Source organism: Ochotona princeps, chromosome 2 (assembly GCF_030435755.1).
Source record: "Ochotona princeps isolate mOchPri1 chromosome 2, mOchPri1.hap1, whole genome shotgun sequence".
NCBI classification, from domain to species: Eukaryota; Metazoa; Chordata; class Mammalia; order Lagomorpha; family Ochotonidae; genus Ochotona; species Ochotona princeps.
Genome location: NC_080833.1, coordinates 64,788,703 through 64,815,990, shown reverse-complemented (window position 1 = coordinate 64,815,990; position 27,288 = coordinate 64,788,703). Strand labels below are relative to the sequence as shown.

The 27,288-nt window shown below is 37.7% G+C and overlaps 1 protein-coding gene across 5 annotated transcripts in view; it reads left to right on the top strand.

The window, feature by feature from the left end:
* The window catches only part of USP33 (ubiquitin specific peptidase 33), a 52,046-nt gene that overhangs the window by 6,398 nt on the left and 18,360 nt on the right, over window positions 1-27,288 (top strand). For 3 of the 5 annotated variants that reach the window (XM_058658289.1, XM_004582110.4, XM_058658282.1), the window contains exons 2-18: window positions 2,975-3,106; window positions 3,291-3,344; window positions 3,681-3,743; window positions 4,803-4,955; window positions 6,747-6,849; window positions 9,711-9,780; window positions 14,093-14,206; window positions 14,810-14,888; window positions 15,974-16,391; window positions 18,167-18,307; window positions 19,999-20,111; window positions 21,606-21,778; window positions 21,879-21,973; window positions 22,616-22,649; window positions 25,210-25,255; window positions 25,737-25,917; window positions 27,126-27,252. In XM_058658289.1, coding sequence (XP_058514272.1) covers window positions 3,026-3,106; window positions 3,291-3,344; window positions 3,681-3,743; window positions 4,803-4,955; window positions 6,747-6,849; window positions 9,711-9,780; window positions 14,093-14,206; window positions 14,810-14,888; window positions 15,974-16,391; window positions 18,167-18,307; window positions 19,999-20,111; window positions 21,606-21,778; window positions 21,879-21,973; window positions 22,616-22,649; window positions 25,210-25,255; window positions 25,737-25,917; window positions 27,126-27,252 — 2,045 coding nt within the window. In that variant the 5' untranslated portion in view covers window positions 2,975-3,025. The remainder of the gene's footprint in view (window positions 1-2,974; window positions 3,107-3,290; window positions 3,345-3,680; window positions 3,744-4,802; window positions 4,956-6,746; window positions 6,850-9,710; window positions 9,781-14,092; window positions 14,207-14,809; window positions 14,889-15,973; window positions 16,392-18,166; window positions 18,308-19,998; window positions 20,112-21,605; window positions 21,779-21,878; window positions 21,974-22,615; window positions 22,650-25,209; window positions 25,256-25,736; window positions 25,918-27,125; window positions 27,253-27,288) is intronic. The other 2 variants (XM_058658301.1, XM_004582108.4) reach the window with 1 other exon arrangement.

The following is a 27,288-nucleotide window of genomic DNA, read 5'->3' as shown; positions in this document are numbered from 1 at the left end:
TCTTATTCTGTTATGATCTAAATGAAAATTATGAAGATTAGGCAAATAAGGACTGTGAGATCATCAAATCTGTACATAGATTTGAAAGAGTTGTTCATTAGAATGTTTGTTTAAAGGAAAAATAACACAGTTCTTTGAAATGCCTGGCAGCAGACTTTGTAAGTTCAGACTCTGCGAACATTCACTATGAATTGATTTACAATGAAGTAAACTTCTGTTTGTTAATTTAGTCCAGTTGTTTTGGCTTGCCTTTGCTGGGTAGCAGTTTTGTATCATGATAAATTTGGAGAGATAAAGTCATTAACTTTATGACATTTTTGCTACTAAAATAATTCTAAAGTGCAATAGTCAAAATGGTACTCTTTTACTAGTAAATTAATTTTACTGATGGTACAGTAATTTCCTTTGAAACTGTTTTAGGGGTTTGTTTACTAGTTGGAAAGGCAGAGAGACAGGAAAATCTTCCATCCTGGTTCACTCTCCAAATAGATGCAACAGCGAAGTAAGACAAAGCCAGGACTCAGGGAATCTATATGGTCTTCCACACGAGTTGGGTCCCAAGTACTTGGGCCATTGTCTGCTGCCTTCAAGAGCACATTATCAGGAACCTGGGTTGGGAGTGAAGCTGCTGGGACTTGAACTAGTTCTCCAGTATGGGATGCTGTCACCGTAAATGACAACTTAACCTAATGAGCCAGTGTTAGCGCCCAAACTGTTGATAGAAAAAATTTTTTTTTCCTATAATCACAGAATCTGTAGTTCTGAGTTTTAGTGCAGAATTGTATCCTTTGAAACACTATGGACATTTGGTCATCAGCCTCTGTGTACAATTTACAAGAAGCATCTTTTTTTTTTTTAAAGGTTTGTTTATTTTTTATTGGAAAGGTAGATTTACAAAGAGGAAAGACTGAGAGAAAGATCTTCCATCCGCTGGTTTACCCCCCAGGTGGCTGCAGTGGCTGGAGCTGATCTGAAGTCAGGAGCCAAAAGCTTTTTTGGGTCTTCCATGTAGGCACAGAGTCCCAAGGCTTTGGGCCATCCTTGACTGCTTTCCCAAGCCATAAGCAGGGAGCTGAATGGGAAATGTAGCTCCTGGGACACGAACCAGCGCCCATATGGAATTCTGGCGGAATTTTTTTTTTAAAGACTTATTTTAATTCAAAGGCAGATTTATGGAGAGGAGAGACAGAGAGAAAGACGTTCCATTTACTGGTTTACTCACCAAATGGCTATAATGGCCAGAGCTAAGCTGATACGAACCAGTAGCCACGAGCATCTTCCAGGTCACATGCAGGTGCAGGATCCCATGGGAGTGGAGCTGTTGGGACATAAACCAGCACCCAGATGGGAAGCTGGTGCTTGCTGTTGGAGCACTGTAATGGATTAAGCTATTGCCCACAGCACCAGCATCTCTGGGTGTTGGTTGCTGTCCCAGCTGCTGCATTTGCAATCAGCTCTTTCATGTTGGGCTGGGAAAAGCACCAAAGATAGTTTTAAGAATATAAGCAAAGTAACATGAGAAATCTTGAGTAAGATTTGAGACCCTTGTATGGACATCACTTGATTTACTGTAAACAATATGGGTTCGATCAAGTTTGCATCTCAGTTTTATGTGCATACGAAGATAATGTTGCTTATTTCAGTATTGTTATAAAGATGGACATAGTTTTTTTTTGTCTTTGGAGATTTAAAAAAATTACTTATTTGAAAGAGTTACAGAGAAGAAAAGGAGAGATAGATTTTATTTGTAGGTTCATTCCTGTGTGGCTGCATGGGCAGGTTTGAACCAGGCTGAAACTAGGTGCTAAGAGCTTCATGTGGGTCTCTCTTGTGGGTGGCAGGGACCCAAGCACTTTGGCCGTCTTTGGCTGCTTTTTTCTAGGCCATTATCACAGAGCTGGAAGTGAAGCAGTTAGTACAGCAGAACCATTCCTCATGTGATTCCAGTATTGGAGTAGTGGCTGAAGCCGCTTTACCACAATACTGGCTCCCACTTAGGCAGGTTCTGTCCCCCAGTGGATATAATCTGATACTCTGATATTTAGACTTGTTGGCTGTCAGAGTGTAAAGTGATGGTGTTTTGGCAATATTGAGTGGAGGCAGGAACATTGCTGAACACCCTGCTGTGCACAGGACAATGCCCAACAAAGAGTTATTAACCTTAAGTGCCAGTAGTTCCAGGTGGAGAAACTGCAGTATAAAGTGGCTAGCTGTAATATTGCCAAGATGCCAGATGATTTCATTCATATCAAGGATAGAAGCTGTTAGAGGGTAAATGGAGCTTTCCATTTGAAGTTTCTTTTCAGTTTGCTCTTCTGCCTGAAGATTAACCATTTTTAAAATTTAAGATTAATATTATTTCAAAATCAAGTAATTTGAATTTCCCTTCTTATTAAAAGTTGGAGTGAGGGAAACAGCAACAAAAGACATGGAGAGGGCCTGGCGGCTGTGGCCTAGCGGCTAAAGTCCTCGCCTTGAACGCCCTGGGATCCCATATGGGCGCTGGTTCTAATCCCGGCAGCTCCACTTCCCATCCAGCTCCCTGCTTGTGGCCTGGGAAAGCAGTCGAGGACGGCCCGATGCATTGGGACCCTGCACCCGCGTGGGAGACCCGGAAGAGGTTCCAGGTTCCTGGCATCGGATCGGCGCACACCGGCCCGTTGCGGCTCACTTGGGGAGTGAATCATGGGACGGAGGATCTTCCTCTCTGTCTCTTCTCCTCTCTGTATATCTGACTTTGTAATAAAATAAATAAATCTTTAAAAAAAAAAAACATGCAGAACCAAACTTTTCCTAAGTTTCTAAAAATGTTCATTTACTAAGGAAATTTCTGAAGTTCAAATTAACTCATTTTGAATCTCAACTGGATATGTTTGAAGATATATTCTTTTGCAGGGCAAACTTACAAATGTCTATCTAATGGTATCTTTCATTATGATTTTTAAGTGATTATATTTGGATTCCTTTTTTATAGGCATTACCTCATTTGGAAAGCCTTGGGAAACAGGATAAGCTTCACAACAAAATGTCAGCTTTACGAAATCACTGTCCACATTTGGATTCAGTTGGTGAAATAACAAAAGAAGATTTGATACAAAAGTCTCATGTAAGATGCAGGTTTTTCTTCCTTAAAAGGTCATATTCACTTTGCTCCCATGTGTGTATTTTTAAATGAATTACTGTAGTACTCTGTGTTCATGAATGTAATTTTAAAAATAGTATCTTTAGTGATTGTATATATATTTGTATACATTCCACTATATTTAACAGTGTGTCTTTTTTTCTCATAGGGTACTTGTCAGGACTGTAAGGTCAGAGGACCAAATCTTTGGGCATGTCTGGAGGTATATTTTTTTTCCTGAAAAGTCGGATATTGAAAATTTAGATTTGAATTATGAAAACCAAAAAATTTTGATATCTAAGGGGGGTTTGCAAATAAACACACTTTGAAAATATTATTGGTTAAAACATTATACATCAAACTTTGGAAGGATTTTAATGTAAGGGTTTTAACTTTTGCACTTTCTAGTAATTCTTTGAGGTATTTTATGCCTTATTGGGAGTCTTGTAGTCATGGAGTTAGCACATGTAATCACAATTCAGTTGCAGATATAATTGTAAAGCTGTTATAAATTTGCATGTTGTAAAATGCCTTACTTGCCTTGTGTGCTTACTTATAGAATCGGTGTTCGTATGTTGGCTGTGGTGAGTCACAAGTCGATCACAGCACCATACATTCTCAGGTGTGTATATATGAATTTTAAGATGTTGTAGAATGGAAGATGGGTTTTAAAGGGAGGCTGAAGGAAAAAGGTAGCCAGTATAACTTTATTAATTCAAGCTGTAATTTTTGTGTTTTTTTATGAGTTAAAACTTTATTTAAATCTGTTTAAGGTGGGGAGGGGAACTAAGATCAGTGTTAGAATGAGGTTGTAATTAGGCTAATACTTACTCAAAAAAAACCAATATATGGAGGTGACAGCTGTAATATTTGGGGTTTAGGCAGTTGAAGTCAGAAGCAGAGGCTCAGGTTGATGAGCTCAGCCTGGCTAGCTTTCCTACACCTCAGCTCAGGGTGCCCTTTGCTGCTCGACCTCCTCATGAGTCCCCCTGCTGCTTCTCTTGCAGTGTTTCATGTTTCCCACGTAACTCTGGCATGCATGGTTTGCAGTGATACTAGTCAAATGACATCTCTATAGCATCAGCTTTCTCAATCAGGGTTCTGCATGAGAATTATTTAAACCCAAATAGTTAAAGGCCAGAGGCATCTTATTGTCCATAGTTTATTTCTCTTTTATGCATCTAACTGGTATTTGCTATGTACTGTATTTGGAAAATTGAGATTAGTCACTCAAATAGTTTTCTGTTGAAGAATTTTTGGTCCAACAGGCTATTTTTTTGAAGAACTCTGGTTGAGAATGGCTGGGTTTTGTTCGGTTTAAGATTGTAGATTTGCTATTGCTTTCAGATGTTCTGTTCTTTGAGTTAATTTGATTTCTGTTGTTTTTGTTAATCTGACTCGTTGCAATTATCTTTCATTTTTTGTGTTATTTACTAGCTGGTGTTTATCTTTAGTGAGTAGTTGGGGCAAAGGACAGAATAAGTTCAGCAGTGGTCTCACATATTGTTACTGTTCACTAAAGCACTTTAAGCAGTGATTTTTGGTGTCTGGATTTATTGATTCTTTTGAGTACATTGTTATTCATCAAAGGTAGCAGTTCATTTTCTTTGAGCTTTTGAGGTAGTTTATCTGAATAACCTAATTCTGGTTCTTTTACTTCCTCTCCTGTGGAATTGTGCAGGAGACAAAGCATTACCTAACTGTGAACCTTACCACTCTTCGAGTATGGTGTTACGCTTGCAGCAAAGAAGTATTTTTGGATAGGAAATTAGGAACTCAGCCTTCATTGCCTCATGTGAGACAGCCTCACCAAACACAAGAAAACAATGTCCAGGTAATGGTTCTCACCCATTTAGTTAAGATGGCATCAAGGTAATAACTCAGAGTTTGTCTTGTAGTGCAAATTTAAAAAGGAGACTTGCCTAGCCTGTGCTGTAAAATAATTGTGAAACAGGCCCTTTTTTCCTCTGTTGAAGCACTTGGGTACTCTTTATTGTTGGGTATAGATTGAAGCCCACCTCTCTACCTGAACACAAGTTTCTCATACATTTTAAAAGCTTTTTTAAAAATGATGGTTTCAGTTCGTGTATGTCCCCTTTTTGCAAATTCTGATTCCTAGAGTTGGTGGGCCTTCTTTGATAGTGCATGCCAAGTACTAATTAGTCCCCTTTCCATGTCCCTTGACCTCTTGACTCCTGTTTGAAAACGATACACGATGGACTAGAACTTAACATCAACCTTTGGTTACAGATTTTTCTTTTTTAATCCAGGGACTTAGAAAACCAAGTATATAGGTTTGTAAAAATTGGGCACCTTTGGAAAATTTCAGTTAAATAAAAATCAGAAAGGAAAATGAAAAAAATTAGAGTAATTATCTTCTAATTTAATTTTGATCATCATTTGGTCATGATTTAGTCATATTGGATTGTTTTCCTCATGTATTATAAAAATATTTTTGTATTTATTCCTTGATACAGATTTCGTTTTCTCCCTAGGTAGTAAGATTTTGAATTATTTCGTTAAGTCTTAAGCATACACCTGTGTATTTAAGTATAAATGAGCATGTACTGCTTTATAAAATAATTTATGAAGATATGTGACCTATTCAGTATTTTAGAGGCCAGGAAAGAAAGCAGATGTGTGAAGTGTGTGGATCCAAGTATTTATTCCTGCGTTGTAGAGGTGGAGTAGGGCTCGGCAGCGTGGCCTAGTGCCTAAGGTCCTCGCCTTGATCCCATATGGCCGCTGGTTCTAATCCCGACAGCTCCACTTCCTCTCTGTCTCTCCTCCTCTCAGTGTATCTGACTTTGTAATAAAAATAAAATAAATCTTTAAAAAAAAAAAAAAAAGTAGTGGAGTAAGCTTTAGTCAGTTGGAGAACCAGAGTACTTACTAAATACATTCTGCTACTCAGTAGTTCTTCGTCTGATTGTTGCTGAATGGGTTCCATGTACTTTGATCTTCTGATAATATGAGAAGCTTCAAGTTTCAATTTTTGTTTGCAGTTTCCTGAATTTTAAAAATTCATAGTCTTTTTGTTGATTTTAGCACTATGTGTTAACATTTGACAAGGGGTTACCAGTAGCAATTTCTCAGTTAAGCCAGCTCCCAGAACTTAATCTTAGAGGTTTTATCTTTTAAAATGAATGTTAGAACTGTTTAATAGGCACAAAAAATGCAAAGTGAGTATGCTAGCAAGTATTGGAGACTGGACTGTGAAGTGTACAGACAAGTTAATGTATTATATAAATACTTCCATTTTTTAGAAAGATGCATTTGAATATAATGTAGGATATTGCAGTCTTTGTAAACTGCGGTGTGATATCATTGGATTTTAGTTGTTTAGTTTTAAATTCGTAAATAAATTGTAAAAAGTGACTTTATAATTAACTATGCTTGTAAATAAAGCTAGGAAGACACGCAGCTCCCTTGTGTAGATTCTTGTTTTAAATATGAATGTATTGCAGATTCTTAGAATTCTGTTATAACATTTTAATATCTTTTATAGTGCAGATGCTGTATAACTTAATATATGTCCTGCCAAAGTAAGCATTGATGCTGTATGTTAAAAATAATGCTTTTTAACTTGTGGATTTGCTCAAGCATGCTCTTTTTTGTTAAAAAGGATTTTAAAATACCTACTAATACAACATTAAAAACGCCTCTGGTTGCTGTATTTGATGATCTCGATATAGAAGTGGAAGAGGAAGATGAACTTAAGGCAAGAGGTAAAATACTTCTCTGTAATAGTTCTCTTTTGCTTGTCGCTGTCCATTTCTTCATGAAACTGTGTAGTGGGAAAATTCCAAAATCTAGAGGTAAAAGGACATGAGACTATAATTAGAAATTAGGGATTCAGAAATTTATAGAACATTATTAGAAAAAAAAAATTCTTTTTTTTCCTTTATCAAAACTGGGATCTTTTGCAGTTTAGCTATGACCTTTTGTTTAACTGTCTTTTGAACTCTGTTTGAACCATAATCGTCAATTTATTTTTCTCTTCTTACCTGTCAATGGTAGGAATTGGTGGGGAGGTGTCACGTATCTCTTAGCAGAATTTCCAGTGGCTAATTTCTGGCTGGTGTGGTCACTTGGGAAGTGAACCAGCAGACGGGAGATCTTTTCTCTGTGTCTCTCGCCCTGTAAATCTGACTTTCCAATAAAAATAATAAAATCTTTTAAAGTAAAAAGATTGTGATGATTCAGTAGACCTCAACTTTGTCATTATTTTCCATATTCTTCCAGACCACTATTCTTGTTGTATATTCAAAATTTTCCTTTCCCCTTCCTTCCTTGCTTCCTTGCTTCCTCATAGCTTTTTTGTAATGCACATTTTTTAAATGAACTTAAATGTGTTTTTGAATGAGAAAAAGGGCAAGAGAGCACTTGATCTTTTGAGATGGGGCTGGGTAGAATGCTAAAGCTAAAAACTCTTCTGTTTAGCTCTCCTGGGTGGGGAGATTTGGTTTATCACTAATGATTCCCAAGGCCCGCATTAGCTGGAAGTTGGAGTACCTGTGTACCCTGATACATGATATGGTGTCTTAACCTCAGGCTTAAACACCCAGCTTCCATAAACTTTTCATTTTTGAAGAGCCTTCATATTTAGTGTATGTTGAAATAATTATCTGGAAGTTAATCCTTTGGTATAAGTTTAGCAGTACTCAAGAAACGAAATACTTAGAATTTTACGAATTTTACCCTTTTAATTTTAAAAGGTTCTGATTCAGCTGTATTTTAGAGATTCTTGGAAGATTAAGCTTCTTTTGTTTTATCCTAAATCCAAGTAGCATTTATAATTTTATTTTAAAATATTTCATCTTTTAATAAACCAAATAAAAATGAGCTTTAAAAATGTATAAATATGGAGGAGATAAGGTCATACAGGTGGCTGTTTCATTGAATTGAAATTTCTGAATTGACATTTTATATGTTGGGTGTAAAGTTTCATACACTTTAATAAAAATTATTTCAATTGAAAAAGGAAGGAAAAGGAATTTTGGTTATTTACTATGGCATGTGTTTTTTTGCATCTTTTTGAAAAAAGATTTATTTGTTTTTATTTGAAAGGCAGAGTTACAGAGAGGGAGGGGGAGGGGGGAGGGGGGAGGGGAGGAAGGGAGAAAGAGATTGAGAAAGAGAGAGAGAGAGATCTCCCATTCACTGGTTCATTTCCCAAATGACTGCAAAGCTGGGCTTCCATCTGAAACCAGGAGCAAGGAGCTAGGAACTGCTTTTAGGTCCTCCGTGTGGGTACAGGGGTCCAATTACTTGGGCCCTCTGCGACTGCTTTCCTGGACCACTACCGGGGAGCTGGATCAGCAGTGCAACAACCATGACATGAATCAGCACGCTTATGGATTGATGGTGCTCCATTTGGAGGCTTAACTCATGTTTAACATGAGGGGCCATGGCAATCATTACTTTCTTACAATGATTAAATTAGGTTGTAATGAGAGATGTAAATATCATTTGGTACTTTTTAAATATGTCTGTTTTTTTCCTGTCTTTTTTAGTAGTTTTTTTCAGGTTAACATAATGTTAATACAAAGATTAGATTCAGTGTAGCTCTTAGACAAGGTTCTGAGAGTAGAGAGATAGTCCCTTCCTCTTCCTGCTTCTCTCTGTCCTTTCCCTCACTTCCTCCTTGCCTCTACTTTCTTCTCTCCCTTCATCTTCCCTTTCCCTTCCCTTCCCCTGCCTTTCTCTTACCTTCTCCTCCTTCCCCTACTCTCTCCCTGTCCCCATTCCTTTCCTTTCCCTTTATTTTTGTTTTTTAGTTTTTAAAATAACGTTTTTAGTTAGCATTATACTGAAGGACTCAGTGCTCCACTGATTTATCAGCTACGTAAATTTTAAAAATCTTGGTTCATTGGTAATGTAAGCAAGGCTACATTAGTTAGAAAGATAACCTTTTCACCTATGGGTAGTAAATTTTTAAATGATCTGAGATCCTTTAATTGTGTGTTTGACCAAGATATAAAACAGAATTTGACAAAAACATATTTGTAACAGATGTTACACACATTATTTTTTTAGCGTGTGTGTGTGGTTTTTTTTGAAGCTCCCACCTATAAGAGAGAACCTATGGTATTTGTCTTTCTGTGTCTAGCTATTGCATTCAGTGCAGTTTTCTTCAGTTGTATCCATTTTGATGAAAATGTTAGAAGTTTGTTACTTTTTATTGCTGAATGAAATATTCGTTGTATTTATACTTATATATCTGTATATCTCATTTTCCTTATCTGTTCATCTTACGATGGACACCTTGGCTGATTCCATATTTTGGCTATTGTGAAACAGTGCTGCTACAAACAGAACACATCTGTTATTAGTTAAGGGTGGTCGGCAGGATTATTTTTCGTGTTGAAGTTTCAGAAGTTGAGCCCACTCATCCTCGATTTTATGTAAAACTCAAAAATCTAGAGATTTGAAGATTTCTAATATTGCAACCTTTCTGGGTTGTTTGAATTGCTCTTTTTATTTACGTAATTCTTAATGTAGTTTGGGAGCTGCAGTACTCAGACACCCACAAAAGTGAGTTATTTTTCCATTATTGACTGGTGACTTAATTTATGTTTCTTAACAGGTCTTACAGGTTTGAAAAATATTGGAAATACTTGTTATATGAATGCAGCTTTGCAGGCTCTTTCTAATTGGTAAGTAGAAAGTTTTTGTGTTTATAGTTTTGTTTTTGTTTCTTAATTGACAGAGTCATGATAGACAGGCTAGTTGGTGGCTCATTCCATAAATGTCTGCCACAGCCTGGGCCTAAACAGAAGCTGGGAGTGAGTCTGGTTCTTGCAGTGAGTGACAGGACCCCATCACTTGAGTCATTACTGGTGCCTCTTAGGATCTGCCTTGATGAGAAGATGAAATCGAGAATGAAAGCCAAGAAGTGAACTCTGACACTCCAAAGTGGAGTGCAAGCATATTAACCAATAGGTCGCACACCTGCTTTTGTTGGCATAGTTATTTATTTGAAAGGCAGAGAGAGAACAATGTGGGGAGAAATAAATGCTGAGAATGCTTCTGACCATTGTGATATACTGCTTGGGTGCCTCCAGTCACCTGGGTTATACTGGACTGAAACTGGGAACTCGGTTCAGGTCTCCTGCATGAGGGACAGGCACTCAGATCACTTGTATCCCAGAGCTTGTGTTATCAGGAAGCTGCAGTGAGGAGCAAGAGCCAAGGTATTGAACACAGGCACTCCAGCGTGGAACTTGTCACTTAACTGGCAGCTGGCATCTTAACTGCCAGGCTGACCTCTTGTCTGTCTGTGTAGTTTTTTTTTTTTTTAAGTTTTTCTGTGAGCAGAAATCTGTGCCACTGTAGTAATTGATGGGCTCCCATGGTAGATAGAATATGGATAGAATATCATGGGCAAGAATATGGATTGGAATGAAATCCATTATTGTCCCAGTGGGGATACCTTATGTATGTCTAGTTTCTTAAGACTAATGATTTCTGATATAGTCCTGTGTAATTTTAAGCAAGTGTGTAACACACAAGCATATACAATCAAAAAATGAGGAGATTGCTTTTAGTTCTGAGGTCTTTTGAGTGTATTTTGTATTATTTTGTAAGTGGAAATTCTGTAAGAAGGCATTCAAATGCTTTTTCTTTTTTTCTTAATCCTAATCTGTCAAAGTTATGGCAGGTATTACTCTTCAAGTTTAGACATGTTGAGTAAGGATGTGCTGGCAGCTTACACCAGAGGCAGGTTATTTTATAAAAAGGAGAAGTGTGTTTTGGCTTATAGGGGCCAGTATTGTGACTCACAGTTCTGAAAGTGCATGGGCCACACAGCATGGTGTAGGCTCTGGGAAGGGGTCACTTTAGCCACATCACGTCATGGCAGGAGCACATATCTATTTCTGTGTAGTCTCTCCTTCCTTATAAAGCTATAAGGATTTAATCATGAGTGACATGGTTAATGGCCTAATGTCTTTCCAGAGACCCAGTCTCTTCCCTAAACATTATAATTGAGTGAACTCACTCCTTCTTCATATTAGTAATGTAACGCTTTGGGGATTAAATTCTTATATTAATTTGAGTGAACAAATAATATTGAAAACATAACAGACAACCAGAATTCAGAAATCTCCGAACTTTACATTGTTGTTTCTGATGGCTTCAACTTTAAAGTAGTAATTAAAGACTGAACTTAAACATCTTGAAAAAAATTGCTTCGATTTTGACATAGCCCTATATACCTTCAGTTTTCATATTCTATTTAGGTTATGTCCCATAACTGTGACATAAAGAAAATGCACTTTTTATTAATTGGTCAAGAATATCTCTTTGGGGCTTGGTGCGGTGGCCTAGCAGCTAAATTCCTCGCCTTGCATGCACTGGAATCCCATATGGGCACTGGTTCTAATCCCAGCAGCTCCACTTCCCATCCAACTTCCTGCTGTGGTGTGGGAAAGCAGTTGAGGATGGCTCAAGGTCCTGGGATACTGTACCCACATGGGAGACCTGGGTGAGGTTCCTGTCTCCTGGCTTTGGATTGGCTGAACTCAACTCCGGCCATTGCGGCTCACTTGGGGAGTGAATCATCAGATGAAGATCTTCCTCTCTGTCTCACCTCCTTTCTGTGTATATGCCTTTCCAAAAGAAACAAATAAAATAAATAAAATATATATATATCTTTGAAGGAGTGACCTTTGATGTGAAATTAAGAATGAGGATGAGCCAGCTCTGTGGTGTAGCAAACTAAGCTGCTGCTTGTGGTGCTAGCATCCCATATGGCCACTGGTTCTTGTCCCTGGTACCCCACTTTTTTTTAATTTTATTTTTTAATAATGATTACATAGTTGGTCAGGGTGTGAAGGACTGAGGTTTAGGGAAAATTGGGTGAACTCATTGCTTCCAAATTTGCTATTCTTGTTATTCCAAAGGGAAGGGGAGAGACAAAGGGGAGAAACCACTGATGACTTTCCACACATCCCAGTACCCAGGGATGAGAAACTGCCACTTCATACCAACCAATCTGTCTCCCTGCTAATGGCCTGGGAAAGCAACTGAGTCAAATCCTTGGGCCCTATATCTGTGTGGAACGCCTGGAAGAAGCTCTTGGTTCCTGGCTCCAACTACGACTGTTGCAGCCATTTGGGGAATGAACCAACCGATGGAAGATCTTACTGTCACTGTCTCTGTCTCTACTCTCTCTCTAACTCTGCCTTTCAAATAAAAATAAATCACAGGGCATAGGAAAATGAGGATGAGCTGGTGTAGGAAAAAGTGGGGAGATGGACTGGCCATGTGATGGCAGTAGATTTAAGTTACAGCCAGCGATGCTGGCTCTTATATTGGACTGTCTTTTTAGTACTGGCTGCTTTGCTTCCAGTCCAGCTCCCTGCTAATGTGCCTAGGAATACAGTGGAGGTGGCCCAGGTATTTGGACTCCTGCCTACATGGGAGGCCTGGATAAAGTTCCTGGCTCCCTTGGGTCTTGTCTGGTCCTGACCATGCTGTCCACAAGGTAAAATGGAGGATCTCTTTCTTGTTCAGTCTTTCTCTTATTTATTTGAAAGGCAGAATTCATCTAGAAAAGAAGGAAGAAGGGAAAGGAAATGGAATGAGGGAGAACATTTTAAACAGAAAGTTTAATAAGCAGTCTTGAAGTTAGGAGTTTGATACTTTTGAAACACTCAAACTCTATGTGACAGGAGTTGAGCTGTCAGGGGATATGATTAAATGGATTCAAGTGAGGTAGAGCACATTTAAAATTTAGGTTTCTTTCCTTTTCTTTGTTTCCCTTTTTTTTGTGTGTGTGTAAGGATTTATTTGTTCTTACTGGAAGGGCAGATTTACAGAGAGAAGAGACAGAGATAAAAATTTTCCAGCTGCTGGTTCACTCCCCAAATGGCTGTGACAGCCAAAACTGAGCTGATTCGAACCCTGGGCCGGTAGCTTCTTCTGGGTCTTCCATGTGGATGCAGGATGTTAAAAGCTTTGGGCCATCCTCTGCTTTCTTAGGCCACAGGTGGAGAGCTAGGTGGGAAGTGGAGTAGCAAGGACACAAACAGGCTGTCATATGGGAACATGGTGCCTGCAAGGCGAGGATTTAGACAATTGAGCCATTGCGCTGGGCCCAAAGATTTAGGTTTCCAACTACCAGTGTAATTAAAATATTTTTACAATCGGATCACTAAATAATCCAACTTTACCCTTTTTTAAACCTTATTTTTTTTTTTAAAGATTTATTCATTTTATTACAAAGTCAGATATACAGAGAGGAGGAGAGACAGAGAGGAAGATCCTTCGTCCGATGATTCACTCCCCAAGTGAGCCGCAACGGGCCGGTGCGCGCCAATCCGAAGCCGGGAACCTGGAACCTCCTCCGGGTCTCCCACGCGGGTGCAGTGTCTCAATGCATTGGGCTGTCCTCAACTGCTTTTCCAGGCCACAAGCAGGGAGCTGGATGGGAAGTGGAGCTGCCGGGATTAGAACCAGTGCCCATATGGGATCCCGGGGCTTTCAAGGCGAGGACTTTAGACGCTAGGCCACGCCGCCGGGCCCTTTAAACCTTATTTTAAAATTGGAAAGTCAGATATAGAAAGTATATAAATATGCTCAATAGTGTTTGGTATATGGATGAAAACTTAAATCACTTAGGAAAGAGTATAGAGTGAAGAGGAAAATGGTAGTGTAAAGTGCTGAGGAATTTCTTGTATATTGTCTAGGGGCAAGAAAGGTTAAACAGTGCTTTACAATGATCAGAGGAAGATTTGCTCGATGTAGGGATTACTCAGAGAGAACTGGACTTGGCAGGATGGAAAACTGATGTGGTGGGGCCAGGTGTCCTCTGGATGAGTTAGGCTACATAAGTGAATGTCAAGGTGTAAGAAAGAGCCCAGAAATGACATGCCGGGCAATATACATTGGTAGTTCAGTTCACAGTGGGACATTGATTGGTGTTAATCTTTGTTTCTATTCCACTATTTTTCTTTTTTTTATTAGCCCACCTCTGACACAGTTTTTCCTTGATTGTGGAGGACTAGTTCGAACAGATAAGAAACCAGCAATTTGTAAAAGTTATCTCAAACTTATGACAGAATTGTGGCATAAAAGCAGGTATGTTCTTAACGTATTCATCTTTATTATATCTTAACTGCATTATATGTATTAATGGTGCAAATCTGTTTACAGAGCTGGAAAACAGATTGGAGATGGTTCAGATTAGTTATGTTTAGGGATGTTACATTTGAAACTGAGTGATGGAGTCATACAAGCTTGGAAGTAGCTGAATTGGTAACATGATGAGTTGTCACAACTGCTGTTAAGCTGTTACTGAAACTTGAGTTTTAATGCAGGAGCATGCATTCTAACACTAAAATTAGAGCAGAAATATTTATAAGATTGTCTTATGTGTATTTTAAAGTTTAACATTGGGTTAATAATTTTTTACTATGTTAACTTACTTTAGAACTATTACAAAAACTGTATTTTTGGGAAATAGAGTAGAACAGGCTCATTTAGTCAGGAGTAGAGAGTATAGAATATCACTTAAAATATCAGTGATAAGCAGTTCTGATGAGCCTATGGAATGAAATACCACACAGTCCTGATGGCTGTTTGAACATAAATATTTTAAAAATCGTTTAACACTCTGGATTCTTGGCTGTTAGTCAATAAAATTATATTTTAAATTATTCCATAAAATATATTCTTTTTCAGGCCAGGGTCTGTTGTACCTACTAATTTGTTTCAAGGAATTAAAACTGTAAATCCTACATTTCGGGGATATTCTCAACAGGTCAGTCAGTTGCTTTCATTCATACTTTTAATAATACTTAATAAATTTTGAAAATGCTGTTTATCTTTTTGAGTGTTCCTCTTACCAAGATAACCCTCTATCATGTTTATAGTTTTATATATATATATATATTTTTTTTTATAATGTCTATTTTCTGGAAAATTTGTAAATTTTGGGTGGATAAATATGTCAGTATATTTTGCATAGTGTTTTTGATTTCAAGTTCCATGTCCAGGAAGCAAAGATTTTAGCTTTATTTTCCATATTTTATATTCAATTCATGCCTTTATTTTATGCACTTTGTTCTTTGGTATTTTTACATTCAACTTTTCAATATGTGTAGAATTTATTTATGATTGCAGTAGAGTTTAAATTCAGATTTTTTCACAAACAGCTAGAGAGATTGCACCAAATATTTAAACTAATGTAAGAAAGGATATTCATCCTATGTGTTTAAAAAGATTTTTTTAAAACTTATGTTAATATATGGTAGAATCTGTGCTTGACCTATTTTTTGAATTAGTTCCACATTGCCATTTGAGTTATTGTAGTTGTATATATTTTTATATAATACCTGATTGCCATATATATATATACATATATATTCCCATGTAACTTCCTAGATTCAAAGATTGTAATTTGATGGTTTGAGTTGGAGGCCAGGAATTTGTATCTTAAAAAAAGCCCTATAGATTTACTAAGGATTTTGTTTTTTTGAAATATACTGCATGGTTGGGTAAACTCTTAGTTTCTCCACACTTATCCCGCATGTTTTGGTTCGGAACATTTCTCAGATTCGCTGTCACATGAAACAAATTCTTTTCTTTGTTAAACCCTCCAGTTTATATACAGTAATATAATTAAAAACTGACAGATCAATTTGTTGAAATTTTGTTTTATTTACGTAACTTTGTAGCATTTAAGCACTGCATCCCATCTCTGCTGCCTTATTTTCTACAAACTAGAATTTTCCTAGCATAATACTATACTTAAAAATCAGTTGATAATCACGTTTCCTATGTTTTCCTGTAAGTTTCAAGGTACATATGTAATGAAATGGTAACGTTATATTGCTGATACCTTAGGATGCTCAAGAATTTCTCCGGTGTTTAATGGATCTCCTTCATGAAGAATTGAAAGAGCAAGTCATGGAAGTAGAAGAGGATCCTCAAACTATAACCCCTGAGGAGGCCATGGAAGAAGATAAGAGCCAGTCGGATGTGGATTTTCAATCTTGTGACTCATGTAGCAGCAGTGATAAAGCAGAAAATGAAAATGGTTCAAAAGGCTTTTCTGAAGATAATAATGAAACAACAATGTTAATTCAGGATGATGAGAACAATTCAGAATTGTCAAAAGATTGGCAAAAAGAGAAGATGTGCAATAAGATTAATAAAATGCATTCGGAAGCAGAATTAGATAAAGATAGAGATTGTGTGTCTGAAACGGTCGACTTGAACAACCAGGAGACTGTCAAAGTGCAAATACAAAGCAAGACTTCAGGTGCCACTGAATAATTCCATTGTCAAAAGGGTATCTGTAGATGATGAGTGCTGAATTGTTACTTTTGAGAGTTAAGATTAGTAAGGTTACGTTCAGCAAAGTTTGCATCTGTTAGTCATGAAATTGTTGGGTTTTAGGATAAGGAATTTTATTTTAGAAAATTTCCTCCTCTTGAGCTAACATTCATTACATATAGAAGGTGTCAGTGTTGGAAGACTGTCCAGCCGTTTCCTGTCAAAAATCCTGCTAAGCTTGCTTCAAGGCCATATTGCCCTGTAGTGGATTTGTTCTTCTACCTGAGCCCAGGGTTTATGATTCTTATGTGTTTTAAGAGACTTGATGAAGAAAAATATGATGAAGAATGTATGGCACACAAAGCCTAAATATTTTACTGCTTGGGCATTTATAGTTCCTAACTTAGATTACATTAATTTTACTCCTTTCAGAAAACTCCAGGGCTGGCAGTATGGCATAGCACATTAAGTAGCTGCCTATGCTGACATGCCATTTAAGCATGATTCAAGTTTTGGCTGCACCATTTTGGATCCAACTCTCTGCTAATGTGTTTTGGAAAGCAGTGGAATAAGGCCCAAGTCCTTGGGCCCCTGCCACCCATGTGGGAGACCTGGAAGAAACTCTGGCTTCTGACTTTGGTTCCCATCTCCAGCCATTGTGGCCATTTGGGGAGTGAACCAGAGGATGGAAGTGCTTTCTGCTTGTCTCTGCTTCTTTTTGTAACTCTGCCTTTCAAACAAAAAATGATTTCTAAAAATTTTTTTTTCACCTGTAAAATTATTCAGTCTATATGGTTATGATTGGATACTGAAGAATTTCTCGTGATCTGAAAACAATCTATGATGACATTCCTGTTCAGGATCTCCTATGAACCATTCATTTCTCTTTGCTCAAAATACTGCTTGAGTGCAGACAGTCATTTGCCTTGGAATATGCGTTAGTCTCCAGGAATGCAAGAGGAAACAATGCAGAACTTCCTGGAGCTTACATTTTCTTAATTCATATGGTTCAACTAAAAAATATTTTCCTAATCAAATGATGTGTTTTAACTCAGTTAATAAAAGAATTATTCTTGAATTTGTTTTAATTTGATTACTGGTTAGTCTGGAAGAATAGTTTTTTATTTTCCATCTAGCTTTAAAATTTTAAAAAGTATCCTGAGTGTTTAAAAAAAAAAAAATACAAAAACTTGGGCCTGATGCAATGACTCACCTGGCTAATCCTGCCCTTTCAAACACCAGCATCCCATACGGCACCAGTTTGTATCCTGGCTGCTGCGCTTCCCATCCATTGCCTTATGTGACTTGGGAACACAGCAGAGGTGGCCCAAAGCCTTGGGATTTGCATCCATATTGGAGACCTAGAGGAAGCTCCTGGCTCCTGGCTTCAGATCAGCTGAGCTCTAGCCATTGCAGCCACTTGGGGAGTGGATAGAAGATCTTTCTGTCTCTTCTGTGTTTCCAATAAAAATAATCTTTAAAAATAAAAAATTACAAAAAATTATATTGGGAAAAATAAGATACTTTTTGTATTTTCACAGCTCACTTCTTGAGTTGCCTGTAGCAGCAGTAGTGGTTTGAAATGTAGGCTGGTAGAAAAAAGGCGATTCTTAAGTAGAAAATTACTTTTTTTGCTTAGTAAGCATTCTGAATCAAATATTTGTCATTTTTTGGTATTAACTTTATTCAGGGTATCATATTGTTATTTAATATTGTATGGTTTTATGTAAAAGATAATAATGTAGATTTTTAATATTGCAGAATATATCACTGATGTCCATGTGAATGACCTGTCTACACCACAGATTGTTCCTTCCAATGAAAGTGTTAATCCACGTTTATCAACAAGCCCTCCTAAATCAGGAAATTTGTGGGCAGGATTGACACCCACACACAAAAAAAGTAAGAAGATTCCCTTTTGGAGTTTCTGAGTCTTGGTTCTTAGTTTAAAATGTAGAGTTTGATATTTGTTAAAGTACTAAGCAAAAGATGATGTGTGATCCATGAAAGCTGAAAGCAGAAATCTGTGCAGCTTGGATTAAAAGTTTTTGGTGTGTTATATTCTTGTTTTTCACAATTTACATGTGGTTGAATTCATTTTTTCCGGGGGGGCGGGTAAAGTATGAATTGTTTGCTATCAAAAATAGTAAGGAATGCAGAACACTTCTGATACTCCGAAGAGGTTCGTTATCCTGATCCTTTGTAATCAGATCATCCCCCAACCCCTGGGTGCAGACATGGCTGATCATCTGTCTCTGTTGATTTGCTTTTTCCTAGAATGTCCTAAAAATAGAACCATATAGTCTGATCTTTCTGAAACAAACTTATTTTACCCAAGAAATACTCATTTAAGAATCAGTTGCTTTATTACATATCTGAATAGTTTGTTCTGGTTTTTTTGGTTATAGAATTTGAATTCATTGTATAAATTAGCATTTTTTTGTTAATACATTCAGGAACTTTTAAACTGTTTGCAATTTTAGATTATTATGAATAATGTGAATTTAAACAGAGGTCTATAGGCTTTTCTATGAACCTAAATTTTACTTGCCTAGGAGAAATACTTGGGCCTGGGTTCACTGGGTTTTATGTTCTTCTGGGTAACATTGAACACGCCAAACTGTTTTCCAGAATATCGGTATCATTTTGCATTCCCATCAGCTTTATATAAAACTCTAAAGAGAAAAGACAGGAGAAAAGTCTTGAACTTGTTAGGGTTAGGTAAAAAGTTCTTGAAAACAGCAGACTTCAGAAACATGATCCATAGAAGAAAAACACTTTTTTTTCTTAGCAAAGGACATTTTTAACAGAATTACAAGATTTGGGAGGAAATACATAGCTGACGAAGGACTTTTATCAGAAAATACAGAAAGGATTCTCAACAGATTGGTAATGGAATACTGCCTTTAAAGCTTCAGTTGGAAGCAAAATTACTTTGAGGACAAGATAAGCAACAACTCTCCCGTTTCATCTTCAAGTTTCCTTTCCACTTTTCTAACGTTGTTCCCTCTTCCTTTGCTCTGGGGAACATTAATCCCCAGTGGTAAGGCTAAGATCTCATTTTGCATACAGAAAATGGATACTGTGCTAATTTAAGATTTTGTTCATTTGCCCGTATGTGCAAATATTCTTTTTTTTAAAGCAAGTTTTATCTGAAATTTTTTTGCTTCTTTTTCTTGAGTTTTTTTTTTTAATTTAATTTTTTTTATTGGAAAGTCAATTATACAGAGAGGAGGAAAGACACAGGATGATCTTCCGTCTGATGATTCACTCCCCTAAGTAGCCACATGGTGGAAGCTGAGCTGATTTGAAGCCAGGAACCAGGAGCTTCTTCTGGGTCTTCCATGCGCTTGCAGGATCCCAAGGCTTTGGGCTGTCCTCGGCTGCTTGCCCATGCCACAGTCAGGGAGCTGGATGGAAGTGGGGCCACTGGAACACGAACCTGTGCCCATAAGTAGTGCTCTTGAAGAGTACTTTGTAAAATTTTATATGTAGGAATTTTAACTGATAAGTATTCTAGAGGAAAATTGTTAAATGAAGACCCTCCCCCCCCCTTTTTTTTTTAACATTCCACATTTCCTTTGCAATTCCAGCGCAGTCTGCATCTCCTAAGAGAAAGAAACAGCACAAGAAATACAGAAGTGTTATTTCAGACATATTTGATGGAACAATCATTAGTTCGGTACAGTGTTTGACTTGTGACAGGGTGAGTATGAGGGAATTAGAGTATACAGAAAATTTCTGTCAAGTGCTCTTAGGTTTGTAAAATGTAAAAATGTGGAAACCTCCTCCTGGTTACTGATAATCATATATTTACATCTTACCTTTGCATTACTATAAATTGATTCTAGAAATAAAATCTACTCTTAACGGCAGTTAACAGTGATGCAGTTTTTGATGGATTGGTCTTAATCCATCATTGGACAGGCATGTATTAGCAAGAAACATTGCTAAATTCTCAGTTAGTGTTTTGGTTGCATAGGAAAGTGGGAAGTTGCTCAGCAGCAGGGGTTAGGAACACGTGACTGTTCTCCAGGGCTTGTGAAATCCGTAGGCTAGGATACTGTTGCTATTCATAGACCCATGGGAGTTGAAAATGTCTCTAGCAGTTGGATATACTTAACAGCTTGTCAGTGTTTTCACAGATTGAGATTAGATAATAGTGTGAAATTTGTAAACAGTAACAAGGGTGTAAGTGAAAATCATGAGTTTTTAAATAGCACTTCATTAAACTATTATTTAGACTGGCTTTATTTTGATGTACTAGTGAATCTGAATTAACATCTCAGTATCAAGACTTGAGTTTTTAGTTGTTAACATTAAAATCTTTAGTCAAATCAAAGCTTCCTGTGGGATTATTTTAAAGTATGTTCTTTTGGTATTAAGTATTTAAGTAGAATGACCTAGAAATGTTTTCAGTTGCTGCCATGCCCTGTGTACTAATGATGTTTCAGTCAGTGACTGACCGTGCTCATCTTTAAAATTGCATTACTTAGAGATGTAGTCTTTGTGTACATAACGCTGAATGTGTTGATGAGAAGAATGTAACAGAGCATTTTTGTAACTTATTGTGAACTGGTATCTGTATTTAAAAATCAGATGCTAGATTTTTTGTCCATCCTTTTTAAGTACACATTTATTTGTTTATTTATTTGAGAAACAGGACAAAAGCTTCCATTTTCTGATTCACTTTCCAGTTGCTTATAACAGCCACACTGGGCCTAGGCTAAAGTTGCCAGTGGAAGCTCAGTCTAGGTCTTCACACAGATAGCAGGGAAGAAGCCAGCACGTGCAGCTTCCCACAATCTGCACTGGCAGAAAGATGGCGTTGGGGATCAAGGGGATTATCACACCCAGGCTTTCACATATGAAATATGGGCCTCTTAATTAGCAATATTAACCACAAATCCAAATGCCTGCTGATTTCACCCCTGGACCATTTAAAACTATTGGTGAAAATCAGCTTCCAAAGTAAATACAATAGTCCATAAATTCCAAATCTCAAGCCACAGTAGTTGGATTTGGGATACTTTCCGTGATGCTACAGTAACTGGTAATTTTGCTGTTACTGAAAAGTGTCTTTCTCTAGTTTGTTTTTGCTTATTATAACTTGTCTTGACTTTTGCAGTAAAACAGTTTAACCTTATAAATGTTTGTGCCGGATCATTTTCATCCTATTTTTAAAACAAAACAATTTTAGGTGTCTGTAACCCTCGAGACCTTTCAAGATCTGTCCTTGCCAATTCCTGGCAAGGAAGACCTTGCTAAGCTGCACTCATCAAGTCATCCAACTTCTCTAGTCAAAGCAGGATCATGTGGCGAAGCTTATGCTCCACAGGGGTGGATAGCTTTTTTCATGGAGTATGTTAAGAGGTACGTATTTATTTTCTTCGTATCTAATTCATTGTTAAAACTGCTGTTTCTGCTATACTGGCAGAACACTTCCTTTTTTTTTCTGTCAATGATGTTTCAGGTTTGTTGTCTCATGTGTCCCTAGCTGGTTTTGGGGTCCAGTAGTAACCTTGCAAGATTGTCTTGCTGCCTTCTTCGCTAGAGATGAATTAAAAGGTAAGAAACATAGTAATATCTTTCGCTAAATTGCTGTAGATGAGCCTCATATCTTAGTGGAGCAAAATGTAAAATATATCCATAAAAGCTTAATTTTAGGCCAGCTTAAATAGTACTTGCTCATTGCCAGGATTTTCCATGGCAATGTTGAGCATATGAGGAAAGAAAAAAACCTCATTCTGAAGAAACTTATTTGGGTTCCTGTAGTGTAAGACAACCTGATGTGCGAGGTATCTTACAGCTGTTCTTGGATTCAAAGAAGGGAAACTCATTTGGAATAGTTAACTTATTTATGCATATAGGTGAAATTATCTGTCCTCCATATCAGTTAATGTTCTTTCCCTAATTTTGCATGTCCAGCACCTTGCTTGGATATGTGACAAGGTATTCATAAATTTTCTTGAATGAGTAAATGGAAAGGGTGGTATTTAAGGTAGGCTTTCAGTGTTGAAAGTGAGTGAGGGGGCATGTTTTTGCTAAGCAAAATGTCATGAATTGACTTGGGCAGAGCCTAAAAACATGAACTATACATAACTGTACTGTGAGATAGGCATATGACAAAATCAGAGGATTATAGAACCAAAAGGAAACAGTTCATTTTTGTTGTTGATTTGAGAATAACCAGATGTGTTCTGTTTGCAGGTGATAATATGTACAGTTGTGAAAAATGTAAAAAGTAAGTGACATTGACACTGCCTTTATCTTGGTCACTTGAATTGGAGATAAGGAGTTAAGTTTGACATTATATTTGTAAAAATATAGACCAGAAAGCCTTATCCCATAATAATGAAGAAATTGGTAGTTCTGTGAAACAAATTGAAAATTAAAATTCAATAAGTTAGGGCCCGACGGCGTGGCCTGGTGGCTAAAGTCCTTGCCTTGAATGTGCACCGGGATCCCATATGGGTGCTGGTTCTGGTCCCGGCGGCCCCACTTCGCATCCAGCTCCCTGCTTGTGGCCTGGGAAAGCAGTCGAGGATGGCCCAATGCCTTGGGGTCCTGCACCCACATGGGGGACCCGGAAGAGGTTCCAGGTTCCTGGCTTGGGATTGGTGCAGCACCGGCCATTGTGGTCGCTTGGGGAGTGGGTCATCGGATGGAGGATCTTCCTGTATATCTTACTTCGTAATAAAAATGGGTAAATCTTTAAAAAAAAAAAAAAAGAAAAATTCAACAAGTTAAATAGAAAGGCAGAGTGACCCAGGGTGTGCTGTGGGTGGTTTCGGGGTCGGGGGAGGTATCTTCTCTCCACAAGTGGCCATGACAGAACTGGGCCAGGTTAAGACAAGCCTGGAACTTCATCTGTGTCTCCCACATGTGTAGTAGAGGTTCAAGTTTCTGGGCTGCCATCTGCTGCTTTCCTATGTGCTTTTGCAAGGAGCAGGATCATTAAGTACTTCTGTCAGCTCCGATTTGGGAGGCCATTATCACAGGTCGTAGCTAATGCACTGCAACATGGTATTGACCCTGGAAGTAGATGTTTTTGCCAAATTTTATGTTATTTTCTATGAACAGAATTAGACAAAGTTTAATTTTGTCTAGCAGCTGCCTTTTTCTTTTAATATTAATTCAGACTTGTAAAACTTGGTGATAGAAAAAAAATGATTGGAGACTTGATACAGATGACTATTTTTGAGGAAAATACGAAAATTTTTCTGAATTTTCTTTAAAGATTTATTTATTTTTATTGGAAAGACAAATTTACAGAGAGGAGAGACAGAGAGAAAGATGTTCCATCTACTGGTCTACTCCTGAAGTGGCTGCAATGACCACAGCTGAGCCTGTCTGAAGCCAGGAGCCAGAGGCTCTACTGGGTTTCCCATGCAGGTGCAGGTTCCCAGGGTTTTGGGCCATCTTCGACTGCTTTCCCAGGCTACAAGCAGGGAGCTATATGGGAAGTGGAGCAGCTGGGACACAAACTTACACCCATTTGGGATACCAGTGCTTGAAGGTGGATGATCAGCCTTTTGATCCACTGTACCCACCCAGAAAGATTTTATTAGTATTTCCTTGAAACCCTAGCTGACAGGCCAAGAGGTTATTGACATGGAGAGAGATCCTTCCTTGTATAGCAGAGCAAACTAGGGAAAAGATACCAGTAAAAATCCATATTGAAAGTAGGACTTTTTAAAAGTGCATGTTAATATTCTTTATTATGTCATCCTTTTTATGAAGCTTTTTCTCCCTTAAAAGTATCTTATTTATTTGGCAGGCAAAGTTACAGAGATGGTGAGAGTGAGCTTCTATCCACTGATTCACTCCCCAAATGGTCACACGGGTCATGGTTGGGCCAAAGTTAGGAGCCAGGCACTTCCTATGAGTCTTTGACATGGCTGCAGCTGCTCTGGTTCTCCCCCCCCCTTGTGCTAGATCCAAGGTAGAGATGCTGGGACTTAAACCAGTGCTCATGTGCAATGCTGGCATTGTCAGCAGTTGCCCAACCTGTTAGGTTACAACACCGGTCCTGTGTTGTAAGATTAATATATGGTAAAAAAAAATTTTTTTTTATAAATTGATCTGCACTACAAATTTATGAACTTGGAATTTTGCTTTATCCAGCTTTGTCCATTCATTTATCCAGTATTTATTCATTATTAGAAAGCCATAGTCAAACAGTAAATGGTAACACATTGTTTTTTAAGAAAATTTTTAAAGAGATTTTTAAATTTATTTTTTATTATAAAGTCAGATACACAGAGAGGAGGAGAGACAGAGAGGAAGATCCTCCGTCCGATGATTCACTCCACAAGTGGCCTAGACGGCTGGAGCTGAGCAGATGTAAAGCTGGGAGCCGGGAGCTTCTTTTGGGTCTCCCACGTTGGTGCAGATGCCACGGCTCTGGGCCCTCCTCGACTGTTTTTGCAGGCCACAAGCAGGGAGCTGGATGGGAAGTGGAGCAGCCAGGATATGAAGCAGCACCTACATGGAATCCCAATGTGTGCAAGGCGAAGACTTTAACTGCAAGGCTATCTTGATGGGCCCTCCCCCCCCAATTTTTTAATCAATGCATAGTATCTCTCCATAAGTATTTTACTGATGTAATTTTTTTTGCTGATTTTTTTTTATACTAAGGGACCCAGTGTTTTGATTATTGTATTTAGTCTGTAACATAATTCAATAGTAAGCATTTCTAGACTTCACCCTTTCTGTGCTTTCACTTTCTGAGAGTTTTTGCAATATATGAAAAAATACTAAACTTTCTGTGGATTAATTGATTTTTTGTTTTTCTCATGTAGGTTGAGGAATGGAGTAAAGTTTTGTAAAGTGCAAAAATTTCCCGAGGTATGGGCTTTGTTTTGTTTTATGTGATAAAGCATTGTTTATTTGCTTTGTTTTGTGTGGTAAAACTGGTGTTTTCGGTTAGCATAGTTGAAGAATGATGGAGAGTAACGCCTATAGCTGTGAATTTGTGGAACATGGTGGAGATAGTATAGGATCTGGCAAGGTATAAAGAGTAAAGTTAGGAAAACAAATAACAGATACTTAAAAAGTCACCATTTTCCACATTTTTAGCATTCCTGGATTCAAATTGTAGTTGCAGTTTAGTGTTTGAACTTGAGACTTAATTCAGTGTTAGTTTTTAATAGATTTCCTTATCTAACATAGAAAATTTAAAAATATTAAGTTTTTTTTTTTTACTTTTGTAATTTTATTTTGATTGAATACGTTTCTTGCTTGTTGATGTTTGTGTAGTTTTGCCACTCGAAATGTGTTTAGTTTTTCCTAATGACAAACTAGTGTTTTGAACCTTATTATCTTTTAGATTTTATGCATTCACCTTAAAAGATTCAGACATGAACTGATGTTTTCCACCAAGATCAGCACCCATGTTTCATTCCCACTGGAAGGTCTGGATCTTCAGCCGTTTCTGGCTAAAGATAGTCCAACTCAGATTGTGACTTACGATCTTTTGTCTGTCATTTGTCATCATGGAACTGCAAGTAGTAAGTACTCAGCTTTGACTATTGATCTTAGATTTGAAAAGAAATAAAAGCATCGGAGCTAATACCTTGCATAAGACCTGGGAAGAAAAAAAACATTAAAAACAAATGATTTCACTGCTATTTAAAAAAAAAAGTCATATTTTCAATGTAAGGAAATGTCAGTTAAGCAGACGGAAATACTGATTATCTATCTTATCTATCTACGTACCTGTCTTCCTTCACCTTGATTTAAATATTAAACATTGTGTATGTGTGTCAAATTATCACATGTGCCTCATAAATAGGTACAGTTGTGTGTCAGTTTAAAAAATTGTGAATTAAACAAAACATCACGAATGAGCGTTTGGTGCAACAGTTGTGGCACTGGCTGGGATGACTGTATCCTGTATTGGAGTTCCCGTGTTCAAGTCCTGCTTCTGCTTCTGCCTCTGTCTTCCTGTTCATGTGAACTCTGGAAGGGAACCAGTGTTGGCTGAGGCACTTGGATCCGTGCCACATGTGGGAGACTCAGATGGAGTTCCTAAATTCTGCCATTGGCTTCTCCCAGACCTACGTGTTGCAAGCATTGGGGGGCGTGAATAGGCAAATTGAAAAGCTTCCTCTGTTTAAATGTTGGTCTCTTTCCCTCTGTATTTCAAATAAACGGGGCAGGGAACCTATGTCAAATATATTTTAGAAAATTGAATATTTTTTACTGTGATACTTGGAACATTAGATATTGCGTTAAATAAATAAAGGATTTTAACATGGTCATTCTCACATTGGTTTTCTTTTTGAAGAATTATTTATGTGAGACAGAGTGCTTCCATCCACTGGTTCATCTCAAGTGACCGCACTAGTTGAGTGAGGCTGAACTGAAGCCAGTAACTGAAAGATCTAGGCCTCCTCTATGGATGGCAGGGCCTTAATACCTTGAGTCATAATTGATGGCCTTCTAGGATCCTCTTTGGCAGTAAGCTGGAGGCAGGGGCTGAGAATCAAACCTAAGCAGTCCAGTATGGGATATGGGTGTGTGAACCAGTGATTTGACTACCAGGCACAATGGCCTGACCCTACAGTGGATTTTTTAAAGATTATAGTTTCTGTCCTTCATCTCCTCAAGTGTTGGTATATTTCAGCTATTGTATTAAACCTTGGATATACAAAATGTATATACCATTGTTGTGTTAATTTTGTTACTGAAATAAATTCTTTTCCTTTATGTTCAGGTGGACATTATATAGCCTATTGCCGAAATAATTTAAATAATCTCTGGTATGAATTTGATGATCAGAGTGTCACTGAAGTTTCAGAATCTACTGTGCAAAATGCAGAAGCCTATGTTCTTTTCTATAGGTAATCAGTCGAGTAACTCTAAAAAAAGTTTCAGAT